This window comes from Misgurnus anguillicaudatus, chromosome 23 (assembly GCF_027580225.2).
Source record: "Misgurnus anguillicaudatus chromosome 23, ASM2758022v2, whole genome shotgun sequence".
NCBI lineage: Eukaryota > Metazoa > Chordata > Actinopteri > Cypriniformes > Cobitidae > Misgurnus > Misgurnus anguillicaudatus.
In genome coordinates, this window is record NC_073359.2 from 34,650,832 (window position 1) to 34,665,178 (window position 14,347).

At 42.7% G+C, this 14,347-nt stretch overlaps 1 protein-coding gene across 1 annotated transcript in view; it reads right to left on the minus strand.

The window, feature by feature from the left end:
* Nucleotides 1-14,347, minus strand: part of LOC129454075 (uncharacterized) — a 31,075-nt gene continuing 16,728 nt past the window's right edge. The window contains exons 6-8 of the mRNA XM_073861808.1: nucleotides 596-764; nucleotides 389-483; nucleotides 1-287 (exon numbers count right to left, since the gene is read on the minus strand). Coding sequence (XP_073717909.1) covers nucleotides 1-287; nucleotides 389-483; nucleotides 596-764 — 551 coding nt within the window. The remainder of the gene's footprint in view (nucleotides 288-388; nucleotides 484-595; nucleotides 765-14,347) is intronic.

Below are 14,347 nucleotides of genomic sequence, written 5' to 3' on the forward strand. Positions count from 1 at the left end.
TTATATAAGTCCTGTGTGTTCAGTGTTAATGTCTCTGATGGTGAGAGATCCAGTCTGATCCAGCTCTAGTTTGTTTTTAAATCTCCCGTCAACACCATCATAAAGCATCTTCTCATCATCAACACCATAATATAACGTCTTCCAACTCTTTTTCTTATGAAATTTAGTTATGAGACTCTCTTCAGATCCAAACATCCACAATATCTGATCATTAATCTGTATGTCAGTAAGATCAGTGTGTAGTGTGACAGATTCTCCCTCCATCACTGACATTTCTCTCCATATCTCTACATTTCATCACAACACCACAAATATAAATAAACATGAACATTAAAACAGTAAAAATGATCAACTTCCTCAATCACAGTCTTTGATTCATGTCGCTCACCGTTTACAATAAGCATGAAACTCTTGGACGTGCTGTCTGATCTGCTGTTGATCTGTAGTTTATAAAATTGGTCTGAATGTCCTCTCATGATGTTTCTGATGGTCAGATCTCCATTCAGTTCATTTAGTGTCAGTCTGTCTCTGAATCTCTCATCATTACCATCATATACATACAGACGACCGCTGACTCGGTTGATTTCAGCTATACGATAGCAGTTCATCATCATCACAGTTTATTGAGATCTCATCATTACTCTTTCTTACAGCTATGATGGCATCTTTAGCTTCAGATCTCCACTGTATCTGATCATCATCCTGTAGTTCAGAAATGCCGCTCTGTAGTTCAACAGACTCTCCTTCTGTGACATTTGTGTCCACTTTTTTTAAAATAAAGATATATTAACACATGAATCAAATATATAACAGGTGCACAAATCTTATGACATCAGCACTAACTTCATGTTTCTATTACATTCTATTATGTTCTGACTGATAACATACTGTATACACATTTTGACACTCAGATTTACTAAACGGGACAAATTAGCATGTTCACAAAAGATGCATATGGGAGTGGTAATATCTGTGGGTGTTTTACTAAAATGTTGCAAATTAAAAAACACAGACGCAACAGCAAATTTCCATAATTAACAACATAATCTACTATAAGAGCAGCACAAATTAGTTCAAGGTCTCAAACAAGCAGAGATGATGTTGAGTTCAACACCACAGACATCACAGCAAAAAAATATGGGGTGTAATCCCAGCTAACAAAGCCACAGAACAAGAACTGGAGGACAAAAATATGAAGGTTTACAAAAAAATTGTGAAATGTTTGACTTCTACTAAATTCTATTTTATTTCTTTTAGCAAACGAAAAATAACATGGCTTGGCATTTTTTTAAATAAGATGTTCCTCTTGCATTCCAAATAAACTATTACATGTTAAAACAATCCTCGGCATTGTATCACACGCTCTCTGATCTCTTTGATGCTTCTTTTAAGCAATAATTGCAGCCATTTCAAGCACAAAGTAATTTAATACATGCTTTTTTCAGCGTTAAATGATGGTGCAAATACCAGTCATATGCAAACATTAGTATATCTGGCCCTAAATATTATCAGAGAATTAAAACATTTTGGAGAATTTGAACTTCTCACCATGGACAACAACTCTGAATGTCTTATATTTGGTGATTCTGTTAATTCTGGTTCTGCTGGTGATCTTCATGTGATAATCTCCAGAGGTCCTGATTCTTATATCTGTGATGGTGAGATCTCCAGTCGTCTTATCCAGATGAAGTTTGTTTTTGAATCTCTTATCATCACTACATGAGACATCATTGGTCTTTCTATGAATCTGAGCGATCATGTGGTCATTGTCTCCAAACCTCCAAATTATTTCATGATCTTTGTGATAATTTTCAGTCATCCCAGTATTCAATGTGACAGACTTTCCCTCAATCACTGACACAGTCTTCATTTCATCTGTCTCGGACAAACAGAAAACATTAAAGGTTTTATAAATCCAAGTTATCTGACAGGACTGAATTTTCAAAAGACATTTAGACAACAAAGCATCTTACTTTCATGCTGATAAATAATGGCCTAAAATTTGGCATTTTGAGAAAATCATCTTTTAAATTAAAGGGCATGTACCTCCCACGAACGCTGCCTCTGCATGTTGTATGCCAAGGCACGAGGCGCAACGATCGTGTCCATTACGAGGACCCATGTATTTGCCGCATCCAGAAGTCGAACACAGCCGAAAAAGCATCTTTAAAAGACGCTCCCGACTCAGGCAAGTGAATGCTGTCTTTAAAAAGACGCAAAACACTGCACACTCTTTTAGAGGAAATCACTCTTTTATGTGCTTAGATGTTGATGCAGCACACAGGGAGCAGCTACACGCACACACTCTTCAGAAAAAATAAAAAAGAAAGAAAGAAGTGGAAAACTCGTAGGCTCGTTGAAAGGTACTTTCGCCCGACCAACCAGCACAGAGATCTATCCGTAAGAGAGCGCTTCTCGAGAGCAGATTGCTGCCAACTTTCGAAGCCTATAAAGCTGATTTGATTTCTGCACCTGCCTCTCGTTAAATACCCGAGGGGCGGGGCGGCGCCGGCAGATGCAAATATCTTCATGCCAAGTTCAATGGCGTGTTTGAAGTTTCTCGAAGTAGATTGGTCCTGCGAGGCGCGTTCCCCAATTCGTCGGTCACGGGGGAACAGAGGTTACAGTCATTCTCAGGGAACCGAGGTTACAGTCGTAATCGAGATGTTTCCTTTCGAGGGATGCTGCAACATGAATTGACCCTTTAGCAAACAAATGCCCACTATGCCATAAGGATTTATGTCTGTCCTATTTTGTAGGAGTTTACGCAATAATCAGGACATAAGAACCTAGTTTCCAGGTAAGGAAGAGAGGTCCAAACTGTACCTCATAAATGTATAGGAGGTGGGTCACCTTGCAGCATCAAACATATCTTGCACTGAAGCCCCAGATAAAAGGGCCAAAGAAGATGCCAAACTTAGTAGAATGTGCCCTAACTAGAAGAGGTGAAGGCAATATGCACACCTCATAAGATAACAAAATAGTTTCCCCAATCCATGGTCTGTCAAGTTGACACTTAATTTAAGGACTAGAAGTTTATCGTATGCCTAGTAAGACCTTAATTTGCTTTGTTATAAAGTCTATTCTGTATTGTGGTTATTATTTGGATCTGTTCTTCAAACTGTCAAAGAAAATGACTTTCTTATGTATGTTCTTGTGTCTGTCTGGTAAGTTATAGTGTGTTTATTTATTTAAGTGCTTATCATTTGATTAAAATTTCAGAAAACAAGAAAAATAAATACAAAAATAAAACACATAAATGATATTTGCATTTGCACTTTTCATAAATAGTACTTGTTTTGATACTATATGCATCAGGCATTTCATGTTATTACAATTTTTTTATGAATTATCTCGTAAAATATTTAGTTTTAGTAAAGAATATAAATAATAAATTAAAGCTATTACATATGCTGCATGTGTGAACCAGAATTAAGCTGAAAAAAGTTTTATTTATACAATATATAGCAAAATACAGGACATACATGATACACTCCCCACAAACACATTTTCATATACAGATAAAGGGCCAAAGTTGACACACAAATGATCTTTTTATGAGTCTGTTTGTTTTTATACACAACTTTTGCAGAAACTTAACTACACATTTACATTAAACTATAACTAACAAGTAATTGAACTAAACTACACATATGTTTGGACTCAAATAGTTTTGTATAGCTGGAGTCATGAGAGAAGACAATATTGTCAAGTTATTTGATGATAAACCTGATGGGAGATTTAAAAACAGACTGAAGTTAAACAATCACACTGGATCTCTGACCATCACACACACTGGACTTTATCAACTAATCAACACCAAGACAAACACCAAACTCAAAACATTCAACATTAATGTATATGGTGAGAAGAACTTTTAAGAACTTTAGTAATCTTAAACATAATTGATTGTCTGATTTAAGACTTTAAATTAATTCATGTAATTCTTTATTATTTTCCAGATCGTCTACCTGTTCCTGTTATCAGCAGAGACTCTTCACAAAGTTCATCATCAATAAAATCAAGAACAAACTCAACATCAGACTCTCTCTTCATCTGGAGGTTGAATATCAAGATACAAACACATACAGATGTATATTCAACAATACCATCACAAACCAAACTCAACATCTAAACATCAATGATGTCTGTCAGTCGTGTTCAGGTGAGATTATAGTGATTGATAAAAGTGTTTAGTGGTGCAGAAACCACACACAACAAGTTTAACACAAACAATATAAAACTTATTTAAACTGGAATGACTGATACAGCTTGTTTGAAATATTGTGATGATTAATTTTTATTTTTTTCTTCTTCTGCTGTTGTGGTTTTACTGCAGCTGTGTCTGAATTGGTCGTCTCTGATCTGGTGGGCGTGGCTGCTGCTGCTGTTTTGTTCATGACATCAGAACTGAATGAGATCAAAGATTTTGTTAAATGAGGGATGAATCTGTAATACTATTATCAAATCTTATATATGTATCTTTAATTTACACTGTTTCTGTATTCACATTTGTGACTGTTTGTTAATAAAAGTAAATTAAGCAGTCAATGTAAAGTATTGTTTATGGTTCAACATCACATTGAGATTTTCATCTCTTTACACTGACAGCTGCTCTCAGTTGTATAATAAGTGTGCATATAGTGTTGAATAAATAGATAACATACTGTGAAGTTTGTATGGGAAGTAAAGGATTCTCCTCTGACACAATCTCTATATGATCAGCCGTACTCTCTCTTTCTCGATTACCTGTGAGAAAACAAAATAAAAACAAAAACATTGAAATTTCATCTTTTTATAAACTGCATTAAATTCCACTACACTAAAACATCTGCATGCATTCATGTCTAACATAGTGATGAAAATAGTAAATGTCAATAAAATAAAAATCAATTAAATGTAACTTGATTTAGTGCAAGTGTTTGTTCATTTCAGAGTTATGTGAAAGATTTTAATATCTCACCATAGAGAGAAACTTTGTATTTCTTGTATTTGGTCTCTCCGTTGCTGATGATCTGTAGTTTATAAAGTCCTGTGAGTTCAGTGTTAATGTCTTTGATGGTGAGAGATCCAGTCTGATCCAGCTCTAGTTGGTTTTTAAATCTTAGGTCAACACCTTCATTAAGTCTCTTCTTGTCATCAGCACCATTCGATTTCTTTTTGTTATGAAATTTAGTTATGATACTGTTTTCAGGTCCAAACATCCACAGTATCTGATCATTAATCTGTATGTCAGTAAGATCAGTGGGTAGTGTGATAGATTCTCCCTCCTTCACTGGCATTTCTGTCCATTTCTCTACATTTCATCACAACATCACAAATACAAATATAGATAAACATGAACATTAAAACAGTAAAAATGATCAACTTCATCAATCACAGTCATAGATTCATGTGACTCACCGTTTACAATAAGCATTATGGCATCAGCACTAACTTAATTTTTCTATTACGTTCTTACACAATCTGATAACATCTATACTCATTTTGACTCTGAGGGCCAGATTTACTAATCAGGGAAAATTAGCCCAAAGGTGCAATTCACAAAAAGCACTGGTGGAGTGGTACTATCTGCAGGTAAGTTACTTAAATAGTGCAGATTAAATAACACAGGCACAACTGCAGATTTCCATAATGACCAACATAATCTACCAAGAGCAGCGCAAATTAGTTCAGGGTCGCAAATAAGCAGAGCTGATCTTGAGTTCAGGACTACGGACATCACAGCGAAAAAGATGGGGTGTAATCCCAATTAACACAGCCATAGGACACTTTAAAAATGTCTGCTATTGTGTGACTTCTCCTAGTGATTCTAATTTTATTTCCTTCAGCAAATAAAAAATAGCTGGCTTGGCAAACAATATTAAAGCAGTAAACCCCAAGAAGCAGTGGGTTAGTCCGCTTCGTGTCGTGCCTAACAACACCCCTTAGCTGTTAAAAAATGCACTGGTAACCCAACACTTTGAGGGGTTTATTGCGTTTATAAAACGGTTACTTCATATGCATAACGTTAGTGGGATTTTATAAAATAAAACACAAATAAATTGTAATCATATTAGTACAAATATTACTCTTCCGCCAAACAAAGTAGTTCCTCAGAATCAAGAGTGTCTGCAACAGAGCGCAGTTCCCAACCAACACAGACCCAGCAAAGACACAATGAAAATATGATTTAAGACTGTGGTGTTTATATTATAAATCATCATTCATCTAATTTATACATTAACATTTATATTGTGCAACTGTTGAAGTGATGATCAAATATGCGTGGAAGCATGCTTAACTCTTTCCCCGTCAGCCTTTTTTTTAAAGTTGCTACCCAGTTTTAGTTTAATGCGTTGCAGAAAAATTATCTTCTTTAAATAAACATAAAATATCAAATGAAAGAACAGACCATCCGCTTTCAAAAAAAAAAAAAAAATGTTTCATCCTACCTTCATTTGTTCTCTTATCACCTCTCAAATTTTTTAGCTAAAAGCGGAGATAATTCCATTTTTGTGAAGAACTTTTGTAAGAGATCAGATTCAGAGCCGGATGAAAACACGCTGTTTTCAGTGTTGAGTGAATGCCTCAGTGTTTAAATTGGGTAAGATCGCCACCCAGTGGATAATAGCAGATGTATGAACTTGAGTTATAAACTCCTAAGACAACGTTTCCTCTTTATTGACGAGATGACTCAACAATATTTATTGACATTTATTTGGATATCGCCATTAATTGTGCAATTGTAAAAAAATTTAAAATATGATTAAAGACTGTGGTGTTTATTTTCATAAATCAGTACACAGCAACAGAGGCGCAGTGATACTTGTGATGCGGTCTGAAATGTGGGTTTACCGGGGTATTTTATCACGGCTTAGAACGCGTTTCAACCAATCAGAATGAAGAACCAGAACTGCCCGTTTTATAATTTTGAATACTACATTCGTCCAAATAAACTGTTACATGTTAAAACAATTCTCTGCATTGTATCACCTGCTTTCTGATCTCTGTGATGGCTCTTTTTTTTAACAATAATTGCAGCCATTTCAAGTGCAAAGTAATTGAAGACATGCTCTTTTTCTATGTTAAATACTGCCACAAATACCAGTAATAACACACATGCAAACATAGTAAATCGCATTGCATGGATCATTTAAATAATCTCCTCCAATAAATTGTGTCTGAAAGAGAAACTCCTAGAAATGCATATGCAATGAGGTTAGTTGCAAAATAACTAGACCACACCTTTACAGCGCTAATGATTCACTGCAATTCCGACATTGTTATTTTACTCTTTCCCCGCCATTGATGAGATATCTCGTCAATCAAGAGAAAACGCTTCCCCGCCAATGACGAGATTTTCCGTATTTCCGCAATACCGCTATTATCCACCAGGTGGCTCCGCAACTTTTTAAACCCGGAAGTATTGCCCTCTGGCAAGTGGCTGCATGTCCGCATTTGTTTTAAAGATTGCTCTGAATGGGATCTCTATGAAAAGTCCATCACAAAAATGGAATTATCTCTGCTTTTTGCTCAAAATGTGGTGTTTTTGCAGAAACCTAACCATATTCAAAAGCTGATTACAAAAGAACTACTCAAGGTAGGAAGAAACAGTTTTTTTTGTTAGAAAGCAGAGGGTCTGTTCTTTCATTTGGTATATTGTATGTTTATATATCTGAAGAAGAACATTTTCTGGAAGGCATTAAACTTTGGTGAAAATCATGAAAAACGCTGGCGCTGGCTGGCAACTTTTTTTAAAAATGCTGGCGGTGAAAGAGTTAATGACAAAATGATGGTTTGTGCTGGTGCAAGCTCTTAATAAATCTGGCCCTAAATATTATCAGAGAATTTAAGAAATTTGGAGAATTTGAAATATTTAATGGTATTTCGTCTTTTTGTAAATTGCATTGAATTCCACTACACTAAAACATCTGCATACATTCATTTTGATATGAGAGCCATCATGTCTCCCTCTGCTGGCCTTCAGAAGCGTCTCGGTTACGTATGTAACCCTCGTTCCCTGAAGGAAGGGAACGGAGACGTCACGTCGTGACCGACGAATTGGGAACCGCTTCGCGGGTGACCTATCTACTTCGAGAACTATCAGAAACGCCAATGAACTTGGCATGCAGGTATTTGCATAATGCCGGCGCCGCCCCGCCAGGTGCGTATATAAGGCGCAGGTGCATAATACCAGATCAGCTATATTATTGCTGAGAAGCCGAGCAACAGTGCCCGGCCTTAAACAGCAATGGAACACCAAACTGTGGCGACGGGACGTGACGTCTCCGTTCCCTTCCTTCAGGGAACTTGGGTTACATACGTAACCGAGACGTTCCCTTTCAGTCGGTCACTACGACGTCACGTCGTGACTAGGGATGCACCGATCCGATATTCTGGATCGGTATCGGGGCCGATCCGGCCTTTTTTGCTGGATCGGATATCGGACTAACAGGACCGATCCAGTTCCGATACTGCGCGTTACGCATGGTTGTCACTGACAAGCGATTAAAACGACAAAGTATTATAAAACCACCATAAACGTTTTTATGTACTATAATCAAAGTCATCTTACACTCAATAGCTTCATGTGAAGGAACAAACGCACATTTAAAGATATTAATGTTCACAGAAACACTATAACTTACATGCAAACTGAGTTAATCCACTGATGAGAAGCGGATGGATGAAAACGCGTCATTCAACACACCCACACACACAAGATAACTGCAACGTTAGGCTTTATTAAAGATCTGATTTTATAAAGTCTCAGTAAGCTGTTGGATGGATGCAATTCACTATGTGCTGAGTTAATGCACAGGTGAAGCGGACGGATGAAACGCGTCATTCAACACACGAACACTCAATAACTGTAGTCTGTTTTAAAGATCTGATTTTATAAAGTCTCAGTAAGCTGTTGGATGGATGCAATTCAGTAAGTGCTGAGCACACGATGCCTCTAATCTCTTTGTTTTAATAGTTATGAATGTTAACTTTCCATTGCGGTGCGAGCCGAGGATTCCCATGTGAGTGTGAGGACGCTTCTAGAGCATCAATGCTGCACCCAGGAAGCACAGTATTGCGCAAAATGCGCACTCAATATGATTTAGGCGCATCAATTCTGCACCCGAAATGTGCATAAAAGGTCCGGTTAAGTGCATAATTCCCAAAATAACCATCTGCACACTAAAACTTTTTTACTGTGACTTTTTGCGCAATTAAGGAAAATATATTTAGCATACTTATTTGATCAAACGTGCCTATTTTATTTTCTCCTAAACACTGCCATGGTAAATATAATTACTAATGTTCTTGTAACTTGTAAATCATTTTAAATTATTGTTTTTTACTTTAAAATTATAATTATATATAATATAATTATATTATGCTAGATTTAGCAGAAAGCACTATACACATTTATATAGTGTGTGTGTGTGTCTGTGTGTGTGTGTGTCTGTGTGTGTGTGTCTGTGTGTGTCTGTGTGTGTCTGTGTGTAATTTAAATTGCTCAAGAAAAATACAGTAGTATCGGATCGGCAGGTATCGGAATCGGCCGATACTCAGAATTCGGGTATCGGAATCGGATCGGAGATGGAAAAAGTGGTATCGGTGCATCCCTAGTCGTGACCGACGAATTGGGAATCCCTACCAAAACGCCACTGCAGCTGAACCCTTCCAGTGCCTGCAAAAGCCCTCCGCCCTCCACATAAGGGGCGGAACCTAAGGCAAAATGCAGAGGCCGGTCACTACCTGTTCCTTAACCCACGATAGTGAAGCAGCGAACTGGGGAAGCGTCTAAACTGAGCGGAGCAAGAACACTGCGGAAGCCATCCCCTAAGAAGGTTAATGGATGACATAAAAATATATGAAACAACCGACAGGTTGCTCAAAATAAAGTCTCTGAACAATACATGGTATGTAGAGAGATGCAGAGCAGGCTCTGCTAAGGAAAAACGTGGAGGATTAGAACCCCACGGACTATACACACAAATGAACCCCACGTAGGGGACAAATGTGGACGCCTAGCCTACACAGGTTTACAGAGAATACATCAGTGATAGGTTGACAGCGGATGCTCCGCAACATCAGCTATCAGGGCGGTGGAGGAGAGGCAAAAACAGTTTTTGTGACGTTTTTGCCCCGACGGCCTTCCATATTGGTGCAACTGCACAGCACCAAAATAGAGGCTCCAAGCCGACACACGAGCCGACCCTCGGCATTCTTAACTAGTTAGTAGAAAGAACCCGAGTGGAAACCGGTTCGACACGAACACTATAGAATCTTGTGAACGTATTAGGTGTCGCCCAGCCTGCAGCTCTACAAATATCTGTTAGCGAGGAACCGCGAGCCAGTGCCCAAGATGATGCCACACTGCGTGTAGAGTGGGCACATAAATTAAATGGACAAGGCACATTCTGCTTTTGATATGCAAGGGCTATAGTATCCACAATCCAATGGGACATCCTCTGCTTGGTGACAGCTTTTCCTTTCTGCTGACCACCGTAACAAACAAAGAGCTGATCTGAGGTCCTAAAACTTTGCGTCCTGTCTATATACACACGTAGTGCACGAACAGGGCATAACAAAGCCATGGCTGGGTCTGCCCCCTCCAAAGGCAGCGCTTGGAGATTCACCACTTGATCTCTAAAAGGAGTTGTGGGAACTTTGGGCACAAAGCCGGGCCGGGGTCTCAGTGTTACGCTGGATGCAGCCGGCCCGAACTGAAGGCACGATTCATCGACTGAAAATGCATGAATATCCCCTATCCTCTTAACAGAAGCCAAAGCAAGGAGAGTTAATGTTTTCATTGTAAGAAATTTAACACTCACACTATGCAGAGGCTCAAATTGGGCTTCCTGGAGTGATTTCAGCACCAAGGACAGGTCCCAAGGAGGAATAGAGGGAGGGCGCGAAGGATTCAGTCTTCGAGCGCCTCTGAGAAATCTAATGACTAGGTCATGCTGACCCACTGTTCTACCGTTTACGGGTGAATGATGAGCTGATATCGCAGCGATATCGACCTTAATAGTGGATGGTGACAGCCTATTCTCCAAACGACGCTGGAGATATACAAGCACAACACTAATCGAGCATTCTCGGGGGTTTTCACTTTGGGAAGAACACCAGTTGACAAACAGGTTCCATTTAAGCGCGTAAGCCTGTCTCGTAGACGGCACTCGCGCAGCAGCAATAGTGTTAGATACCTCTTGCGGTAAATCACTCATATCCTCCGTGCCCCGTCCAGAGACCACACATGGAGGTTCCACAGGTCGGGGCGCGGGTGCCATAATGTGCCCTCTTGTTGAGAAAGAAGGTCAATCTTCCACGGAGGGGCTGTCGCGAGGTGGAGAGAGTTTTGGAAACCAACTCCTGGTTGTCCAATACGGTGCCACCAACAGCACGCTCTCCTCGTCCGGATTTTGCATAGGGTTTGCGCAATGAGGCTCACCGGAGGGAACGCGTATTTTCGCCTGTTTCGCGGCCAGCTGTGTGCCAATGCATCCACGCCGAGCGAGTCGTCGGCTAGTGAATAGAACAGGCGACAATGGGTCGTCTCTGGGGAAGCAAACAGATCTATCTGCGCTTTGCCGAAACGTCTCCAAATTTGCTGAACCGCAATGGGGTGGAGTCGCCATTCGCCGGGACGCGCAGCCCGAGAGAGCGCATCCGCCTCTACATTGAGCGTGCCCGGGATGTAAATGGCACGAAGAGACCTCAAATTCTTCTGACTCCAAGTGAGGAGGTGACGGGCGAGATGCGACAGGTGACGCGAGCGTAAACTGCCTTGACGATTGATGTACGCCACGGTCGCAGTGTTGTCTGTTCGAACTAATACATCTTTGCCCCGTAACTCGTTGCTGAAACGGACGAGCGCAAGATATACAGCCCACATTTCCCGGCAGTTTATGTGCCAATGCAGCTGGGGTGTCGTCCAGACCCCCGAAGCCGCAAGCCCATCGTACGTGGCCCCCCACCCCGTGTCTGACGCATCTGTGCATACTATCGCATGCCTGGAGACCTGTCTCAGAGGCACACCGGCTCGGAGAAACGCACGGTCTAACCACGGAGTGAAAGTGCGACGACACGCAGGTGTAATGATAACACGGTGAATGCCGCGCAGCCACGCTCTCCTCGGGACTCGATCGTGAAGCCAATGCTGAAGCGGTCGCATATGAAGCAGTCCGAGCGGAGTTACAGCTGCGGCTGCTGCCATATGCCCCAAAAGCTTCTGAAATTGTTTCAGCGGGACCACGCTCTTGCTCTTGAATGTATTCAGGCAAGTCAGAATCGACTGGACACGCGCTTCTGTTAGACGAGCTGTCAAATCGATCGAGTCCAGCTCCATACCGAGAAAAGAGATTCTCTACATGGGGCAAAGCTTGCTCTTTTCCCAGTTGACCCGATGACCCAAATAAGCGAGGTGTTTTAAAGTTAAATCTCTGTGATCGCACAGCGTCTGACGTGTTTGAGCTATTATTAGCCAATCGTCCAGATACGCGAGAATGCGCACACCTCTCTCTCTCAGGGGTTTTAAAGCCCCCTCCACTACTTTGGTGAATACACGGGGCGACAGAGAGAGCCCGAATGGGAGGACTTTGTACTGGTATGCTCGCCCCTCGAACGCAAAGCGGAGAAACGGCCTGTGTCGGGGGAGAATCGATACGTGAAAATACGCGTCCTTCAGGTCGATAGATGCGAACCAATCGTTTGGACGAATGCATGGAAATATGCGTTTGGGCGTCAGCATTTTGAACGGCATTCTGTGAAGTGCACGGTTCAGCGAACGCAGGTCCAGGATCGGTCGCAAGCCGCCGCTTTTCTTGGGTACAATAAAGTAAGGGCTGTAAAACCCCGACCTCATCTCGGCTGGAGGGACCGGCTGGATCGCGTCTTTCGCCAATAAGACAGCGATCTCCGCACGGAGGACGTGCGCATCGGCAGCTCTCACCGTAGTGAAACGAACGCCGGAGAATTTGGGGGGACGCCGGGCAAATTGGATCGCATAGCCGAGACGAATCGTGCGTAAAAGCCAACGCGACGGGCTGGGAAGCAGTTCCCACGCCCCCAGATACCGTGCGAGGGGGACTAAAGGCACGATCGGTGTACCCGCGGCGGGCCGCACCGACAGCAGTGTTGTGCGTGATAACACTCACCTGAGTCCGTTGCTGGGTGGTTGAGTAAGGGAGGCTCTGCTGAAGACACCTCACACCACTCAATGCATCCTCTGGCGAAGGAGGAAGGAGACGATGGGTTATGAGCCCGTAGCTGTCTCCTACCGCCTGAGAAGTCGGAGAGCGCGGTGGGGTTATGAGCCCATGCGCCGCTCTCGTTCTCCTCTGATGAGTCGGAGAACGAGGGGGGGTTATGAGCCCGCTCGTGTCTCCGGCGCTCATCTGAAGACCTAGAGATGGAAGTGGAATTCGCTCTTTTTGTGAATTTGTGGGTGCCGACTGAAAAGTCGGCGGAACAGAAAAATGAAACAAAAGATTCCCCAACCGGCCCTCCTCCGGTGGGGGGAGTGGTGCCTTCACCATCTCCCGAAGAGCGATCCCCTCCATCTCTAGGTCGCCCGTCTCAGGGCCGCTTAGATCTTTTTTTACCACCCTTTGAAGCGGGCGGGGCGGGCTGCTGACGACCGGTTCCTCCCTTCTTAGAAGAGCCCCGGGGAGGAACGGAGGCGGCCGCCGCAGGACGCCCTCGGCGAGGAGCAGGCTGAGGCGCCGACGTGGATGGGGCGGGCGCAGGACGCTTCCGACGTGGCATGATCTGAGCGATGGCCTCAGTCTGCTTCTTGGCCGCGGAGAATTGCTGCGCAAACTCCTCGACCGTCTCGCCGAACAGGCCGGTCTGGGAAACCGGAGCATTCAGGAGCCGGGTTTTATCGGCGTCCTTCATGTCCGCCAGACACAGCCAGAGATGGCGTTCCTGGACAACCAGGGTAGACATCGCACGCCCGACGGCGCGTGCGGTGACCTTGGTCGCACGAAGCGCCAGATCTGTAGCCGCACGTAGTTCAGAGAACTCCGCCGAGTCGTGACCTCCCGCGTGCAAATCCCTCAGAGCCTTAGCCTGGTGAACCTGCAGCAATGCCATGGCATGCAGGGCAGAGGCTGCCTCCCCACAAGCCTTGTAAGCAGCACCGGACAGCGCCGAAGACTGCTTACAGGCCCGTGAGGGGAGAGTAGGCTGGTCCCGCCAGGAGGAAGCGACACCGGCTGGACACAACTGCATCGCGACCGGGCGCTCCACTGACGGGATACCAGTGTTCCTTGGCATCTCCACCCTCGAGAGAGGTGAGAGGTGAAGGCTGATACGGCCGGTTCCGGGCGGAAAACGGGGTTTTCCACGACCGCGTCAGCTCTTC